This window comes from Neodiprion fabricii, chromosome 6 (assembly GCF_021155785.1).
Source record: "Neodiprion fabricii isolate iyNeoFabr1 chromosome 6, iyNeoFabr1.1, whole genome shotgun sequence".
NCBI classification, from domain to species: domain Eukaryota; kingdom Metazoa; phylum Arthropoda; class Insecta; order Hymenoptera; family Diprionidae; genus Neodiprion; species Neodiprion fabricii.
In genome coordinates this window covers 24,270,750-24,287,270 of record NC_060244.1, presented here as the reverse complement: position 1 = coordinate 24,287,270, position 16,521 = coordinate 24,270,750, and the positions used below count along the sequence as shown (strand labels likewise).

At 36.1% G+C, this 16,521-nt stretch overlaps 5 protein-coding genes across 11 annotated transcripts; 3 read left to right on the top strand and 2 right to left on the bottom strand.

The window, feature by feature from the left end:
* Positions 1-966: 966 nt before the first annotated feature.
* Positions 967-2,890, top strand: LOC124184728 (beta-1,3-galactosyltransferase 5). Its single transcript, XM_046574769.1, has one exon. The coding sequence runs from the start codon at positions 1,054-1,056 to the stop codon at positions 2,155-2,157; it is 1,104 nt and encodes a 367-aa protein (XP_046430725.1). The 5' UTR covers positions 967-1,053; the 3' UTR covers positions 2,158-2,890.
* On the bottom strand, positions 2,563-5,762 carry LOC124184724 (protein angel). Of its 7 annotated transcripts, none has more exons than XM_046574762.1 (7): positions 5,627-5,727; positions 5,057-5,199; positions 4,521-4,884; positions 4,066-4,244; positions 3,560-3,933; positions 3,230-3,476; positions 2,563-3,036 (listed from the first exon to the last, which is right to left on the bottom strand). In XM_046574762.1, the coding sequence occupies exons 2-7, from the start codon at positions 5,144-5,146 to the stop codon at positions 2,632-2,634; spliced, it is 1,659 nt and encodes a 552-aa protein (XP_046430718.1). In that variant the 5' UTR covers positions 5,147-5,199; positions 5,627-5,727; the 3' UTR covers positions 2,563-2,631. The 7 variants fall into 7 exon arrangements, with proteins under 7 accessions (XP_046430718.1, XP_046430717.1, XP_046430719.1 ...); XM_046574761.1 differs by having other exon boundaries at positions 5,057-5,242; positions 5,627-5,692; XM_046574763.1 differs by having other exon boundaries at positions 5,273-5,670.
* Positions 5,763-5,784: 22 nt separating this feature from the next.
* LOC124184722 (nuclear RNA export factor 1-like) lies at positions 5,785-10,702 on the bottom strand. Its single transcript, XM_046574756.1, has 10 exons — positions 10,530-10,702; positions 9,993-10,224; positions 9,720-9,909; positions 7,939-8,179; positions 7,572-7,768; positions 7,325-7,437; positions 7,137-7,173; positions 6,787-7,028; positions 6,525-6,693; positions 5,785-6,322 (listed from the first exon to the last, which is right to left on the bottom strand). The coding sequence occupies exons 1-10, from the start codon at positions 10,615-10,617 to the stop codon at positions 5,909-5,911; spliced, it is 1,923 nt and encodes a 640-aa protein (XP_046430712.1). The 5' UTR covers positions 10,618-10,702; the 3' UTR covers positions 5,785-5,908.
* Positions 10,703-10,875: 173 nt separating this feature from the next.
* Positions 10,876-13,043, top strand: LOC124184727 (actin-related protein 10). The gene is made up of 5 exons (XM_046574768.1): positions 10,876-11,297; positions 11,381-11,533; positions 11,641-11,925; positions 12,005-12,287; positions 12,398-13,043. The coding sequence occupies exons 1-5, from the start codon at positions 11,221-11,223 to the stop codon at positions 12,731-12,733; spliced, it is 1,134 nt and encodes a 377-aa protein (XP_046430724.1). The 5' UTR covers positions 10,876-11,220; the 3' UTR covers positions 12,734-13,043.
* A 90-nt stretch (positions 13,044-13,133) lies between these two features.
* On the top strand, positions 13,134-16,387 carry LOC124184726 (elongation factor 1-gamma). The gene is made up of 8 exons (XM_046574767.1): positions 13,134-13,292; positions 13,419-13,568; positions 13,742-13,805; positions 14,177-14,319; positions 14,837-15,139; positions 15,384-15,671; positions 15,820-15,972; positions 16,175-16,387. The coding sequence occupies exons 1-8, from the start codon at positions 13,281-13,283 to the stop codon at positions 16,328-16,330; spliced, it is 1,269 nt and encodes a 422-aa protein (XP_046430723.1). The 5' UTR covers positions 13,134-13,280; the 3' UTR covers positions 16,331-16,387.
* Positions 16,388-16,521: the final 134 nt, after the last annotated feature.

The following is a 16,521-nucleotide window of genomic DNA, read 5'->3' as shown; positions in this document are numbered from 1 at the left end:
CTTTAGGTTTATGCGGCGAACTAGGTGTTAATGTGCTGCCCCCTATGCAAATGCCTTTATAAACTCGAGGCATGATTGGTATATAAGGTAAGCACAGCATTCTGCTTTACCGCCGTACGAGGCATTCAGAAGACCGGTTTCGAAATAAGTGACGATGAGTGGTTCATCTTGTACCGCGTTTCCAATAACAACACATTTGAATCTGGATCTACGAACTGGATTAGGCATATAGTTTAGTTGTAGGGAGATTACCGCCGTGTTCGGCGCGTTTAGCTCAACATAAACACTCCAATTCCTGACTCATTCGGAATTTTATGTGGACACCCAGTTGCGGAGTAATTATTACCGAGAATACGTCAAGGCAAGAAGAGTAAATGCACGGAAGTATGACAGTTCTCATAATAATCTGATAATAATGATGCAGAGTGTAAATACAAAGTGAATCAGGGTTATAAGGAAATTTTAAAGGCTTCGATCAAATAGCTAACTGAACCTGACGAACATCGCGATTTTTGGAAAAGGGATATAGTGAAAAAGTTGATGCGAGATTAGTGGCTAAGTTTGGTAGTGATTTCGCGCATACTGGAAACAACCGTGCAACTGCGAGTACAAGCGAAGTGAGTCGGGACAACATTCTTCGATTTTTTAGGTGAGTCTTGCATCCATATTGCATCCAACTAATCATTTCTCGCTGCTGTAACCGCGAAATAATTTACCCCTTTCATCAGTGTACGATTGAGGATTTGCATCAGAAGATGCGCTGAGCGTTGATGAAGATATTTTCTGAAGATGTATTCCTCAGTGAACGCACTGACCTTGCCCTCATCTTTTTTTGCTAGCATTATTCAAACGCGAATCAATGTTTCTCTCCTCCTGTTTCTCTCTCGCACCGCGGGAAAACATGAAACTTCGGTTGTGCATTGCGTGTTATGAAAATATGGGAGTGGCGGAAGAGGAGGGCAGAGCGACTATTTTAAAAACTTGCATTTGTCAGATCTAAAGAAAGGTTAATTTTTGTCGATTTGTGGTTCGCGAAACACTCGGTAGCACAAAATGTATATAAGACGTGGGGTGCCTTATGTAATCTTTTGGACAATGATCGTGGTGTTCGTTTATATAACGCTTAAACAATTTTCTGTGGTTAGAAAATCGAGTCCAGTTTACTTTCGAAAGATCAACAGTAGCCAAATCGATAGAGGAAATTTGTTGAATTTAAATCCCTTTCGATATGTAATAAACACCGACTGCGATACTAGCTTTCTTGTTTGGGTCGTCACTTCGTACGCTGCTGATGTGTCGGCCAGAAGTGCGTTACGCAGGGCTTACTCCGAGTCTGAATTGGAAGAATTGGGAGTTAGAAGAATATTTTTATTAGCATTGTTACACGATGACGTTCAAAATAAAACCCACGTCACCCAAAATGCTATTTTAGATGAAGCACGGCGATACAATGACATTATTCAAGGCAACTTTATTGAGGCATACAAAAATCTTACCTACAAACATGTAATGGGCCTGAAATGGGCTACGCAATATTGTAAAAATGCTTCGTACATCATGAAAATGGATCATGACATTGTAGTGGACCTTTACAAAATTATAGATGTAATAAAAGCAGCCAGTATACCGCATAATATTGTGATGGGTTACGTACTGAGAAATATGAGTCCCATACGCGAACCAATGAACAAATGGTACGTTACTAGGGATGAGTATATTGCGGACTTCTATCCAGACTTTTTATCTGGTTGGTTATATGTAACGACTCTAAAAACTGCCAAAGATTTGGTTGATGCTGCACAGATTTATCCCAAGTATTTTTGGATAGATGATCTATTTCTTACAGGTATCATTAGAGAGGAATTAGGTGTAAAGTTTCACGATATACATGAAATTTATACAACAAATAATGAATATTTGAATTGTTGCTTGAAAGCTCGTACGAAAAAATTCAAATGTGACTTTGCAGTTGGGCCAAACGGTGGCGATACAGAGTTACAAGTTAGATTCAAGGATTTTGCTAAATACTGTAGAAGCAATTGCTTTCCAAGACCTAAAAAATTTTCAGTCAATAATACTTGCATTGTCGCTTGGCACGATCCTAATTTAGGCCGAGGCATAGCTCAAGTATCTCCCCTCCAATTAAATGTTGTATGAACGTAACTTTGTACACTAAACCAGAACTTATCAAGATTTTTTTAAATAATCTAATGATTAGTTATACGTATTCCTACCGATGACCACGTCACCTTCACTATGGTATTTTATATAGCCTACGATATATCTGCATTTTAAGTTTATGTCAGTCATTTGAATTGTATGTTGTGTGGTTGCAAATGGTTGCAAATTTGATTTTTCTACGGTAACAAAATTTATTGTTTTTAATGGACTTCATCGATTTCAGATTGAAATATGGTATTTATATTTTGTTTCTAAATGGTAAAACAAAACCTCATGACATGGAATAATTGCATCAAAGCTGCTTCCAGGTATTGTTGTCACTACATTAGTTATCTGTGGAAGGATAGATGTTGAAAAAAACATGACATTGACTCAAATTTATATTGAAAATATTTTTCTTTATTTAGTTTTTATTTTTATATTACGCAAGTGGAGGCAGAGACTGAACGATTACTGCCTCAGTTTCTTTCGCAGTATAAAAGTTGCTCCTGTACTAAAGTGATCACTGCCAATCTCACGATTTGGTATAGTTGACACAGCTTTACACTGTTTTTGCGTAGGTAGTGTATATCGTTCAATGAGCTCGACCTCACTAAAGAATATATAATCCACTGTAACCCAGCCGTCTTGGTGAGTTGTAGCTTCGTTTTGCCCATTACGATCAATGTGCGAGTAAACGCTTCGAAATTTAAATGGGTGGGTTAAAGAACCAGATCCAAAATTCACATGATGACCATCTAATATTTGTATTTTTTGGAAGTTTTTATTTCGGACATTCACTTCATCCTTTCGAAACTGATTCTTATCGCAAGAGTCCCAACTAGTTTTAGATAACCCTTTCTCACTGTTTTCCAACTGTGAAACAATATTTTACATCACTGTATAAATACATTTAGTTTTATAATTTTATTAATAAATTCTTAATATATTTTATGTCAAGTTACTTTATTATTTTTCAATAAAAGTGTTTGACCTTCATCATGATATTGGAATTAGAATCGTTTCTTCTTCTGAACAGTACTAAGTAGCAACTGAATTTTATGCTTACCATGACTTTGCCTTCACCGCGATTGCGCAGTCTTTTTAACAGTATGCAGAAATGTTGACAACTGTCGGTCACATATAAATGTGGCGGAATAAGTGAATTGCTCAAACTGCGGTGATCCGCTGGCCCTAGAGTTCGACTTTTTCCCATGTATAGAAACGAACCTTCAGTTATAAATTTATACACTCCTGATTTTGGTTGCAAATTAAAATCTCCAGCCAGAATTATAGGATGATATGTCGGGCCTCTTCTGTTACAAATGCGGATGTAATGGATAATTGATGCCCATAGAAATTATTATTTTTTAAAACAATCATTTGGCAAGTAACTCACGACGTATTTTTAATAAAAGCAATTCTCTCCAGTTCAGCTATTAAAATCTGAGTCTGACAGAGTCTGATGTCGTCTCGTTTTGGGTTATAAAGTAAATGTGTGGTGGCAATAACTATCTGTGTTTCTGGACTGTCCTTCAATGACAGCTTGACAATTATAGCAACGTTGTCTCGGTTGAGAATTTCTACGTCTGACTGGAAAAATTCTACATTTTCATACTCAACGAGATCAAATACGTCGGATTGATACATCAGAAGTAGTCCGTCCTTTTTATCGTTTGTGCGCTTCTTGTATAAATGATTATACTTATGTTCTTTAAAGGGTTTTAGAAATTCATTCAGATGGTCCTCTTGCATTTCTTGAAGACATATTACCTTTGAAATAATCAGTGCATGAAATTAATACTTTATAAACGCATTTTGATGTTTCTTTAACCAACTTCAGTCGATGAACACACAGATTAGCATATATTTTCACAAGCCTACGAAAACGAGATGTGCACTCACAGTAGCCTGAGCTTCCAATATTTCTTGTATCAGTAATTTCTTACGAGTTTCCCATTCGAGAGTGCGCTGATTATGATGCTTATATAAGTAACTGTGCATTTCTAAAAGATACTGAGCCAAAATATTGTAAGAAAATAGTCTAATGACACAATTTTTCTCAGAGTTTGGTAAGTTTCGTCCTGAAACAAACCATGGGTTGATTATTTGTAATTAGGATGGAAAAGAAATCTGGGATAATATCTTCATTTCTCTACTTTCATGATATCAGCTTACATATCTGAGAAACAGCATTGAAATATTAAAATCTTCACTAGTTCGACAGCTAAAACGAACTGACTTACCTTCACAATCATAAGACAATTTAATTAATACGTATATACTTTTTTAAACAATTGAACAATTAGCAGTAAGATTGAGAATATCAATTGTTACCTAATACATCTTAAGGTACAAACCTCTGCCGACCTTTCTCCATGTTCGCATTGCTTTGTAATTTTGTTGCACTCTACAGATATCATTTGTAGGCATCGTATTAAGATCTGGGTTTGTAGGTGTTGACGAAGTACTTTCGTGATTTTTCAGAGCATCTTTAAAGGTGACAGTGCTTGCGTCATATGATCGATGATCGCTTGATGATCCATAACATGTGTTTAGGTACGGCTCCATAATGGATTTTTCAAATTCTCTGTGCGTACTTTCACTCGCATTAGATTCTATTAAATCGACGTATGTCGAAAATAGGGCTTCCACACCTGATGCTTCCTTGTTAAGATTTTTTATCAATAAATGTTTCAATGGTATTGTCGTCATATGATAAACCTAAACAAGTAAACAGTGCGTCAAGACAGGCTGAATCTTTGTATAAATTTAATATGGACGTTAAGAGGGGATATTTCATTTCTCTAAAATTATTATTGACAAAAGTGTAGAATCAACTTGAACTTCAATTTATTGATGGGTAATCAATACTTACAAATACGTCACGACTCACCTTTTTGCAATGAAACAAAATGACGTGAATATTTCGTCTGAATGTTTTTGTGACAGTGACAGCTGTTAACAGTGGAGTTACTGGGATCATTTATTCAAATGTAATGCTGTTTTTCCTATTACAGGTGATCGAAGGATAAGTTACTGTAAAAATTTTTATAGTATTTTCATATGCGGTTGTAGTTTCCTAGAAAAGTGAGGTTATAATATAGCGTACTTTTTCAACATTCAACATTGAAAAATGATTATGAAATTGCTTGGCAATAAAATTACTCAAATCTTTTCGAGAATTATTATTCACTGCCGAGTAATTCCGGGACATCAATAACGTTGTGTCAGAGTTTTAGAAATTATGGTGGTTCTGCTCTTTGTTCGGCGATGGATTCACGATACACGAATTGGCACAAATAACTCGACAATTTTTATACGGTTTAAACTGAAGATTTCATTCTTGAATTTCACTGCTAAACAGTTGCCAGCTTCGTTATGACAATTAAGTAACTGATTTGGGTAATTCCACGTGTTTAAACATGATGAAAAATGGTATTCTTTGACTGTACGGATAACTAACCTCCTCGTAACAGCCTGCGTCTTGGGTACCTCCTCGGAACTGAAAGTAGTCTTTGGCGCGAAAATGTCGGGAATGAATGAGACGTGCGTTTACTGCCGTATTGAACTAACTCGGGAATGATGGAGGTGTTTCAAAACTCACGGAAAGTCAATAAACGGTCATAGAAAACGTATATTTATTGAAATACGTACGGATTGTATATACAAGTATGATTTGAATGGAATAAGATTTTCATTAATATAAGTTAAACTAAGCTGTCTCATTGAACCGAATGTTGCAAATTTATTTCTCAAATGCTTGCGGAGGAACTTGTCCCAATTCATGAAACTTCTTAAACGCTGCGAGAGCCATGTCAAAGTTCCATTGCACTTTGGTTAGGCACTCCCTACTCCATTCCAGGTTCATACCAGACTGTTGGCTAAGAGCCATAGCCATTTGCAGATGCAGATCTTGTTGAGCTACTACTGGTTCACTGGATTCTGTTATTTTTGCATTACTATTGTCAGCAGAAATCTCTGTTAGAGCCTGCTTTTTTTGTTCATCTGTCGGCTCGTTTATATGCAATTGTTCATTGCGAATACAAAACCCCGATCCCTGGGGAACTATGAGCAAGCTTCGGCTGAAATAACGTAGTGGTTTTTTATCAGTTTCCACTTCTTGGAAAACCCCAGTTATCATGACTATCATCGCCACTTCCTGCAACGTGTGAAATTTATCGTTAAATTAACGGTGGTTGACATCCTGGTACACAACAAAGGAATCAGTTTTTTAAAGAATTATCCGTGCGATTTTAATTGAAAAATAAATACATAACGACACTTCATTACTATGAGTTAATTTGTTTAGGTGTTTTGAGCATTCTGAAATTAAAAAATACGCATTTTGTATTATATTTTACCGAGCAAAGACTAATGTCCATGGAAAAGCTGTTGAAACAATGCTTTGTTTTTGGGATCTCCGATAAAAACGAAACAATAGTTAATCTGCCTTGCTTCAATAATTTTAGTCTTCTTTCCTGATCGTTCACTCTGAATAAATTTCTGTTGTGTGGCAGGTACTCTTTGAACCTGTTGGCATTGATAAATTAATAATTGATTAATCACAGGAAAATAGCAGGTCTCACTTAAGAATATTATAATGCTGATTGCTTACGTAAGTACCTGTTTAAATTGTCGTGTTTACACGCAATAGTTAAACTAAATGATGCTTGTTCATCATATGCATTGAGCAGCGGTTGACGGTTATTGCTATCGAAAATGAGGAAATATTGATGAAGGAATGCATCAGCCACTTGACGAGTTTCATTAGTTATTGAAAATACTCGTTGAGATACTGGCAGTTTTGATGCATCTTCATCTGCTGCTATCTCAAATCCAATTGGAGGTGGAAGGTTCATGTCATCCTATTTATAAAAATTATTATTTTTTTTTGTATCATCAACAATTTCATAATAAACGTTACAAAAACTCAAAAAATAATTCGTAGTCTTGAAACCATATTTAGGACTTACCAATTTTAGGAGTTTTGGAAATCGTTTCCGAATATCGCTTTAGTAGTCGAAGACAAAAACCAGGAGCAGCCAATGTTAATACAGAAACAGATAAAATAAAACACTATGAATATCTAACGGTGTCAAATATCACAAACTGAATAGTATTGCTTGCAAGTTATTAAAGCTAAAATTGTTGAAGAAGTTACCTGATAAATCCCTCTGGCCACTGTTTGTATTTGTCACATAAGGGATTACCTAACAATCGAAGTTCTTTCAGCTTTAATTGCTTCAGTCCATCGATTGCTTTCAAATCTCGAATCTGTATGAGAAGTAAATATACTGAAAATTGATGTAAATTCTTTTTCCTTACGAACTAAGATTCAGTCGAGTGCTAAGATATCTACAAAGTTATTTATCGCCATCATATACATTAACGATTTGCAAAGTACTCACTCGATTATTGCTAAGGTGTAATATCGACAGATTCGGTAATTTTGTGTGCAGTTGAGTACCAAGTCTGTCAATATTTTGCAATTTATTGCCATCCAAGTTTAGTGCTTCCAAGTTTGGAGTGTGCTCACTTATTACATCTATCACTGCCATCAATATTTTGGGTTGAAACAGTGCGCAAAACATATCCTGATACAGATCTGTTTGAGTCATAGAGAAAGGAATTAGAATTGATGCTAATAATGTTATCAATTTATTAGAAACAATAAGAATTTCATGCAACATTTCCATTTAGCTAGATAAATCATATTACCCTAGAAATATTCCTGAGGTACTCTGGAATAATTTCATAAGTTTTAAAGTTACTCACCTTTGTCTCTGTGAAACTGTGATAAATCAAGGGCACTTGCTGCAACATATCGTTTTACAACAGCAATTTTAATTCTATCTTTGAATTGCTGGTCAACTTTGGCTGGTGGAAAATAAGGCCTCACTTTGATAGTCAATTTGGATCCATTATTGGCTAGGATTTGACGGTCGGCTTTCAGCAGTTTATTTGCAATTGTAAATTCGTCTACGTAGAAGGTGACATCATCACCTTCAAATTTGTACTGATACATACAAAATCACAGTTATTAAAGTTCAGTATTGCCTGATAACAATAGAAAGTAGTGTCAGACATTTTCGAAAAAATTAGTAATAATATAATACACAAGATGTAATCATCTACAAAGAATTGCAAGCAAGGCGATGCATATATTATACAAATAATAAGTATGCAGTAGGGTAGACCTTGTTTAGAGTATTGATGAATTTTTTCCAGGCTGCCTCCCAAATTGGCTACAAATAATTCAAAAACAATCCTCTAAGTTTTTCAAATTTTTATCTCACCTCCTCATGCTGTTCCACATGGGTTTCGTTTTGCCATAATAACAACATTAAATTTTGTGTTCATTTTACACTTTATCTTTATTTTCCAGTAATTGTCATAAGAAAAATCTGTGTTACGTCCGTTAATGGAGTTTACTCCTGAGCGGTAGGAATAAACCGGTTGGCTTCACTTTTACATACTATGTCAACCAGAAATCAGTATGAAGATTGAATAACGTAGGGTTTGTTTGAGATATTACTTATATATTTATTTCGAGGAAGCTCAGATGGCGGTAAAAACGAAGTGTGCTGTATGAAGCTATGTAAGAAGTCTAGATGTGACGTTGTTGAGAGTTAGAATAGGAGTGTCGCTAGAGACTTGAAACGTACGGGTGCAGAAAAGGTGTGAAGATGCTGAAGGAACGGAATAGAATTTGATGAGTAAGCGCGATAGTGAATACCGTGAGACTAGGTAGAGATAAGAGGACAGGACAGAGACCATGAGATTCATATAAGAACTATGGGAGAGTTAGCGAGTAAGAAAAATAGAGAGAAGTGGTATGCTGAACGTAACATCTGAATCAAACGGGGTATAATTCAAGTATAATAAATATATAATTAACTTCTGTTGGAGAATCTTTCTTTTTGAAAATCGCGTTTTAGATATATTAATCCTAAGGGAACGTACCCATACTACGTGACCTATTTTTTTAGATTTTTCGACCCCTCCCCCCCTTCGGTGACTTCTCGTAGTATATGCCAAGACCCCCCATCCCCCCCTTTATTTTTCAGGTAGTATTAACTTCACTGAAATACAAACTGTCTGACAAACAGTGTCTGTTTACAATTGGCTGACGTCTCGGCATATGTGCGTCAGCGCCACCAACTGTGAGTTTAAAAAGCACTAAACACTGCGCGCTGTATTCAAATACAGGTCTAAAAAATACGAGATTTCTCTCAGTAAAATCGACTACGTGACAAAAAGCTGAGCCACTCCCCCCCTCCTGTGACTGATTGTAGTATTTTAAAGACTCCGCTCCCCCCCTTAAATGGGTCACGTAGTATGGGTACGTTCCCTAAGTTGCGGTTTTTATAATTTTTGAGTTGAAATGCATTGAAAATAATTGAAAAATGAAGCTATGAAAAAGAAAAAAAATATCCTCAAAACAATGCTAAATATATTATTGTTTTTGAATTATTTGGAGTCGATTTGGGGGGCCGCCCTGAAAATATTCATCAGCACCCTGAATAAGGACTAGTCTATTTATGTAGCGTGCTTACCATAATTGGAATAAATGTGTCAGGTGTTAAATAAGAAGTTAGAACGTCAAGCAAATATTCTTTGTTGAATGTAGAGGTATTTGAGATATGAACTTTGTAACAATTGGCTGGAGCTGCCTGTAAATTCCTATATCTGTGATCATCGACTCCTCTGGGAGGCACGGGACTATTCCTTCTTGTTCTAGGCCGACTGAAATTTAACGCAAATATTTTAAATGACACTTCTACTTATAACAATATAAACCATTTAGTGCACTGGAAGTATAAACTTGCCCCATGCCCCTTGCATTGCCCCTCCACGCCACGCCAGACCGGCTGCGGTTTTGCCTGACTTCATTAGACATCTCGGCATCATCGTCCAAGTGTCGTCTCAGTCCAGCTTCTAAGTCTCTTTGTCTGTCCCTATTGTGCCTTTCGCCTCGACCTCCTTTGCCAATCCTTGACGTTTTAAACGATACCCTTGGCGCGGAGTCACGATCAGAGTATAACGTTCTGTCATCGTGACCTAAGGAGGACAAAACGGTTAATGAAAACTGACTTATGTATCCCTAACTTGTTCAAAGAAATCCTGATGTGTCGGTGTGTGTTACAGAGGTTGCATACAATCATAAGTGAACCATTAATCTATGATAAGAGCAGTGAGGTACTGACGTGTGCTCAAAAAATCGTGCTTTTTTACCCCTAGAGTATACTAAATTATATTTAAATATATTCAAAACTTACGCACTCGTTTCAAGCAAAATTAACCTCTTCTTAGTTAGTATGATTCCATGTTGTATAAAGAACAATTTGTAAAAAAGGAATACTTACCGTAGTATTGTCTTCTTTCGGAGTTATCTCGTCTTTGCTGTGGTTGATGGTTATTCCAGCCACGACCTTTGCTATTTTTTCTGGGCATTTTGGTTCAAAACAATTACCCTGTGCACTCGGAAAACACAGTATCTGGCAAAATTTTCCACTTTTCGTGTTGGGCATAAAGCAATGTATATGTAAGGTCAACTTCTCCAGTATAGACTGTTGTTTAAGCAAATATGCGGCCACGAAATATAGTTTAGCAGGCTGCCACTGGAGTGCGCGACGAGCCTCGTGGTGTTGAATCAGGTCATCAAATTTAATAGCGAATACAGAGGTTTCTCTTGGCGAATACACGTGTCGTATCGTTCACCGATTCTACAACCGTGTTTTGTCGTACTTGTGGTCAATTTCGAGAATTGCCGTATACTTAAATACATTATAAGTAATGTCGTGGTAACTGCTTGGTAATCTTTACCTCAAAAGTTAACGGCAGCTTCGCGCTGCTGGCTGCCGCGGCATTTCGTTGCCCGTGAAAATCTAGCCTAAAACTGCGCAGTCTATCTGTAGTTAGTCTATGCTCTCAGGTGGTGCTTACAATGACAGTTCTGCTTAACCTATGATTTTTAACCTCTAATGGAATACAGATCTGAAAAAATTTGCTTCAGGTCATAATCAGATTACTTTTGACCTAAGAAAAAAGCATAAAATGTCGTTATACGAGGGCATCAGGTTAATTTCGGACAAGCAAACCGTTGTTTTTGACATTGGAAGCGCATATACTAAGTGAGTGTACAAGAGATAAGTAATCATTAATTAGTGAATTCTTACCAAGCTTGAGACGATACTTAGATTCATTACATCACCAGATATGGATATGCTGGAGAGTCGGTACCTCGCGGCATAATAAAAACTGAAGTGAAATGTCCAGAATCTGGGAAAATAAGGAAGGTATTCTCTTACGAGGATTCACAGGACTTGTATCAGCTTCTAGTCGAATTCATTCACTTACTCTTCTTCAGGTAATTTTTAAATCATTATACGCCATTTACAAATTATATGATTGGACAAATTCAAAAAAAAAAATCTCGATGGGACCGGTACTGATGCAATTTGTTTCAATTTATAGGTACGTTGTTGTCAGTCCCAAAGATATAAAAGTAATTATTGTTGAGTCTGTATTGACTCCGACAGAATTTCGAGATACTTTGGCTAAAGTATTTTTCCGACACTTTGAAATTGGTTCCTTGATGCTTGCACCTTCTCACTTGGTTGCTGTTAGTACTTTGGGAGTTTCGACAGCATTGGTATTAGACGTTGGATATAAAGAAGCAACGTTGATTCCGATTTACGAAGGTGTACCAGTTCTCAAGGCATGGCAGGCCTTGCCACTGGCAGGACACGCGGTCCATGAGTAAATTGAATATTTCAGGTTTTTCTAATCTGCTTAAACGATGAGCATCGTATTCAATATTAGTATCTGTTGCTTACAGGTGCATAAAGAAAGAATTGAAAACCATCCTGCCTAACGACGGCAGTGACGTTGAGAAAACAATTGAAGATATCAAAGTTAGAACCTGCTTTGTTACCACAATAGAGCGGTCTCTCAAATTGCAAACTGATGAACTACCAATTGCACCTCCATCAGTTAAATATCCTGGAGTCAAAACTATAACTGTACCCGGATCAGTACGTGAAAAAGCTTTTGAATTATTGTGGGAGCGAGACAATGACAATTTGAGTGTACCAACCATGATACTAGATGCTATAGTGAAGGTAACCATTATGTACTAATAATGTGAATATTAGATTGATTAATTTTATTAGATTTCTTTCCAAAAATGTAACCGCTTACCAATTATTCTGTATTTTATTGTTCATTGCAGTGCCCTGTAGACATGAGACATCCGCTTGCTGAAAATATTCTGCTGATTGGAGGAACGACAATGGCAAAAGGATTTTTGCCACGTTTGAAATCTGAACTTTTGACATTACTGAAGAGTAACTTATATTCTGAGAAATTAAAAATAAGTACAGTCAAGTTTCATAAGGCACCAAGCAAAGCTAATTACACAGCATGGCTTGGTGGTGCTATATTTGGTATTGCAGACTTGCCATTACGTTGTTTGACGAAAGAAAATTACCTCATGTCAAACAGAGTCCCAGATTGGGCAAGCTTAATTGATAATCAGAAATCAGACTCATTGATAAATAGTATGTAAACTATTATGTCTACCTAATTCGTAAAAAAATTAATCTGATACCTAATGTTCTTATAAAGTTCCAATTTTCAACAGTGAGGTAGTAACCCAATTAAAAATCGTTACTCAAAATGAATGTTTTTTTTTTTTTCTTGCATAGAATTTACTTTATTCTATAATGTCACAAAACGGTTTAAAATGATATGGTGGAACGAGATGGTCTTATTTTTAGCAGTCACGAGGAACTTCAGATGCCTGTAATGTAAAATATATTTAATAATTTATAATTCGTATAATAAAGAAATTGTAAGAATAAAAAAAATCGATCACATTCATACTTTGTATCAAACTAATTTCGTCTAATTTTGGTTCGACCTAGTTATACATGTTTTATTGCAGAGAAATGTGTACGTACACCCATTGAGATTTGTGATATTTCCCGTCGCCGGGTGACAATTCGAGAAATAGTGAAAAAAAAGAACAGCTGTGAAGAGGAGAAAGGCGCGCAGGCGCTTCGTCATGAGCCGGCTTTCGATCTCTAGACTTCCTCTTCCTGTAGCTCGGCACAATGGCGTCCGGAGTAAGTGTTTTTACGCGAAATATTCTTCGTAAAACATCACCGTCTTGTTCGACGAATCGGTCACGTGAATGCGTGCAAAATGACAATTAAACATCATACATTTATATGGCGTGTAAATTTTTTTAGACCCTGTACACGTACCCAGAGAACTTCAGGGCCTACAAGGCGCTGATCGCAGCCCAATATTCCGGTGCTAAGGTTAAAATTGCCGAAGATTTCATTTTCGGCGAAACCAATAAGAGCGATGCCTTCCTGAAAAAATTTCCTCTTGGAAAGGTGAGATTAATTTCTATTTTGTACACATTTTTTTTATACGTCTATCACTGAAATATCATCAGTCATCGATGGATTCTGTCTTAAGTCTTATCGCCGTGGTATGCTGACACCGCTTTATGTCACGCATATTTTACTGCCGACGTGTTTTTAATAACGCCGAATGTTTGTTGAAGGTTCCAGCTTTCGAGACTGCTGATGGCAAATATATCACGGAAAGCAATGCAATTGCTTACTATGGTATGCATAATCAACATTTTTACCCTCAGCTAAAAATATTTTTTCTCTTTATTGTTTTCATTCGTTGCTGTTTTTTTTTTCCTTTTAATTAATTTTTACAATTCAAGAATAACATATTATACGTTGTATGCATTCTACCTCTTAATTAATTTCAATACGTGATATTTATTTAAATATTAGTCTTCTGCTTCAATTTCACATCAGTATTGTGAGCTCGATGCTGAGTTATACATATACTTTGGGTGACAGATAGGTATGAAATTTTCACGTTTTATGACGTACAATTTCCGAAACAACTGGCTTTAATTTCTATCATTTATTGTTTTTGCTTATCTCTTTGCCAAAAGTTTGTGCTATTTTTGTGTTTCTAGTTGCCAATGAGCAGCTGAGAGGCAAAACTGACATTGAGAGAGCAGAAATTGTGCAATGGTTTGGATTTGCCGATTCGGAGATCCTTCCTGCCAGCTGTGCTTGGGTTTTCCCATTATTAGGCCTCATGCAATACAACAAACAGGTATGAAATTCTTGTCCACTGTAAAACAAAAATTTCTTATTTTACAAAGAATTCAATGTTCATGATATTTTATTACAGTTTTGATTTGGCTAAACTTGTTCTGCAAAACTGCATAAACATGAGAAATCCGATCATAGCATTAGTTTGACATTTATCACATCGCCTTTGTTCAAAGACGAGCCTGAATGTTTTAAATTCAAGTTTCGTAACACGAGAAGGCAGATGAATCTATGCTGAATATTCAAACGCATCTGTCATTCTTTTATACATTTGCGTACCAATATTGCTGACATTGAAACAAATAATTAGCTACCTTACTATTGCAATCAATGTTTTCATGTGTTCTTCAGCTTGCATAATACGTTTAACGTTTTACTTCTCTTATCTCAAAAAAAAAAAAAAAAAAAAAAATTAAATAATAACAAAACTATCCAGTGTTTTAAACTTTGTACATGTACTGGGTGTATCAGAGAACATATTAGCAAGGATTTTGCAATTTTCGTAATTAATCTTTCAGACTATAGAACATGCCAAGGACGATGTTAAGAAAGCTTTGACAGCTTTGAATTCACATCTATTAACAAGGACGTACTTGGTTGGGGAACGACTTACTTTGGCAGATATTAGTGTTGCTACAACTCTACTGCATTTATATCAGTATATTTTGGAACCGAGTTTACGCAAGCCGTATCAAAATGTGAACAGATGGTTCCAAACTGTTATATATCAGCCAGAGTCCATCAATGTAATCGGTGCTTTTAAACTGGCTGACAAAACTCTTGAATATGATCCCAAGAAGTTTGCTGACGTTCAAGAAAAAGTGAGCAAAAAATATAGATATACAGTATTGTTCATGTGAAATACCATTTATTTATAAAATACTACCTTATTCCAAAATATGTTGCATGGTACTATGAACTTGTGGCTTTAGCCAGCAGCTAGTAGTAATTTCGAAGTATTTTATCATCAATAATTAGCAGTTAAGGTATTAAATAACCGTTGATCTTCAGTTTGTCATATACCGATCTATTACTGAACAGCTTTCAAATATTATGAATTTTTAGTCATCTGCAAAGAAAGAAAAGAAGGAAAAACGAAAGGAACAGAAAAAGGAACCTAAAGAACCTCGCGAGGCAGATGTAGATTTAGCTGATGAAATAGCAGCTGCTGAACCCAAATCTAAGGATCCATTTGACACAATGCCTAAAGGTACTTTTGATATGGATAGTTTCAAGCGTTGTTACTCCAATGAAGAGGAGACTGTCTCCATTCCTTTCTTCTGGAAAGAATTTGATCCTGAACATTACAGCATCTGGTTTGGAGAATACAAATACCCTGAAGAGTTGACAAAGGTAAACTCGTTATACTGAATTCTCTGCCGGGATTTGAATTTCATTCAGTTTTTCATGTAGCAAGAATATTTTTGGAGATATTATGAATTACCTACGGTTAAAATATAATCATATTTAAGATTGTATTCGTTAATCTTACATTGTCCAGGTGTTCATGTCTTGCAATCTCATTGGTGGCATGTATCAACGACTTGACAAAATGCGGAAAGCTGCTTTTGCCAGTGTTTGTCTTTTTGGAGAAGACAACAACAGCACAATCAGTGGAATTTGGGTATGGCGTGGACAGGATTTGGCATTTACGGTGAGTGTATATATGAATTTCTTACAAATTGAACTTTCTTTACCATGTCGAAAACATTTGGTTGTGGATATTGTGAGCCATGGTCACTTATTTAGCATCCTCTGGGGGATATATTGGATTTTATATTAATCGCCAAGTGGCTTATATAATGTTGAATGTTTCTACAGTAAATTAATTTTCCATACAATTTGTTTTACTGTAGCTAAGCCCAGATTGGCAGATAGATTACGAATCGTATAAATGGGAAAAACTGGACCCAAACAAGGATGAAACTAAAGCGCTGGTGAAGCAGTACTTCAGTTGGACTGGTACTGACAAACAGGGGCGCAAGTTTAACCAGGGAAAAATCTTCAAATAAAGCTCCGAAAAATACTACTTTACACGAAACAAATAATAAAGAATGAATAAAAATAAATTGCAGCTACAAGATTTTCGATGTAAAACCTCCACGATTCCTCTACAGTACTATATGTCTATTAACATCCCAGCTTGAAAATTATTTACGTGCATATTCCAGTTTACTGCTATGTGATTACTTTGAAATATGGG

Coding starts and splice junctions, on each gene's coding strand:
- LOC124184728 (XM_046574769.1), top strand. CDS start 1,054: ATGTATATAAGACGTGGGGTGCCTTATGTAATCTTTTGGACAATGATC.
- LOC124184724 (XM_046574762.1), bottom strand. CDS start 5,146: ATGATCCCAGTAACTCCACTGTTAACAGCTGTCACTGTCACAAAAACA. Junction 4,885..5,056: donor TTTTGTTTCATTGCAAAAAG/GTGAGTCGTGAC, acceptor TTACTTGTTTAG/GTTTATCATATGACGACAAT. Junction 4,245..4,520: donor ATGGAGAAAGGTCGGCAGAG/GTTTGTACCTTA, acceptor GGTTTGTTTCAG/GACGAAACTTACCAAACTCT.
- LOC124184727 (XM_046574768.1), top strand. CDS start 11,221: ATGTCGTTATACGAGGGCATCAGGTTAATTTCGGACAAGCAAACCGTT. Junction 11,926..12,004: donor GCAGGACACGCGGTCCATGA/GTAAATTGAATA, acceptor TGTTGCTTACAG/GTGCATAAAGAAAGAATTGA. Junction 12,288..12,397: donor TACTAGATGCTATAGTGAAG/GTAACCATTATG, acceptor TGTTCATTGCAG/TGCCCTGTAGACATGAGACA.
- LOC124184722 (XM_046574756.1), bottom strand. CDS start 10,617: ATGCCCAGAAAAAATAGCAAAGGTCGTGGCTGGAATAACCATCAACCA. Junction 7,769..7,938: donor ACAGTTTCACAGAGACAAAG/GTGAGTAACTTT, acceptor TGACTCAAACAG/ATCTGTATCAGGATATGTTT. Junction 6,323..6,524: donor TGGACATTAGTCTTTGCTCG/GTAAAATATAAT, acceptor CACACGTTGCAG/GAAGTGGCGATGATAGTCAT.
- LOC124184726 (XM_046574767.1), top strand. Junction 15,140..15,383: donor TTGCTGACGTTCAAGAAAAA/GTGAGCAAAAAA, acceptor ATGAATTTTTAG/TCATCTGCAAAGAAAGAAAA. Junction 15,973..16,174: donor GACAGGATTTGGCATTTACG/GTGAGTGTATAT, acceptor GTTTTACTGTAG/CTAAGCCCAGATTGGCAGAT.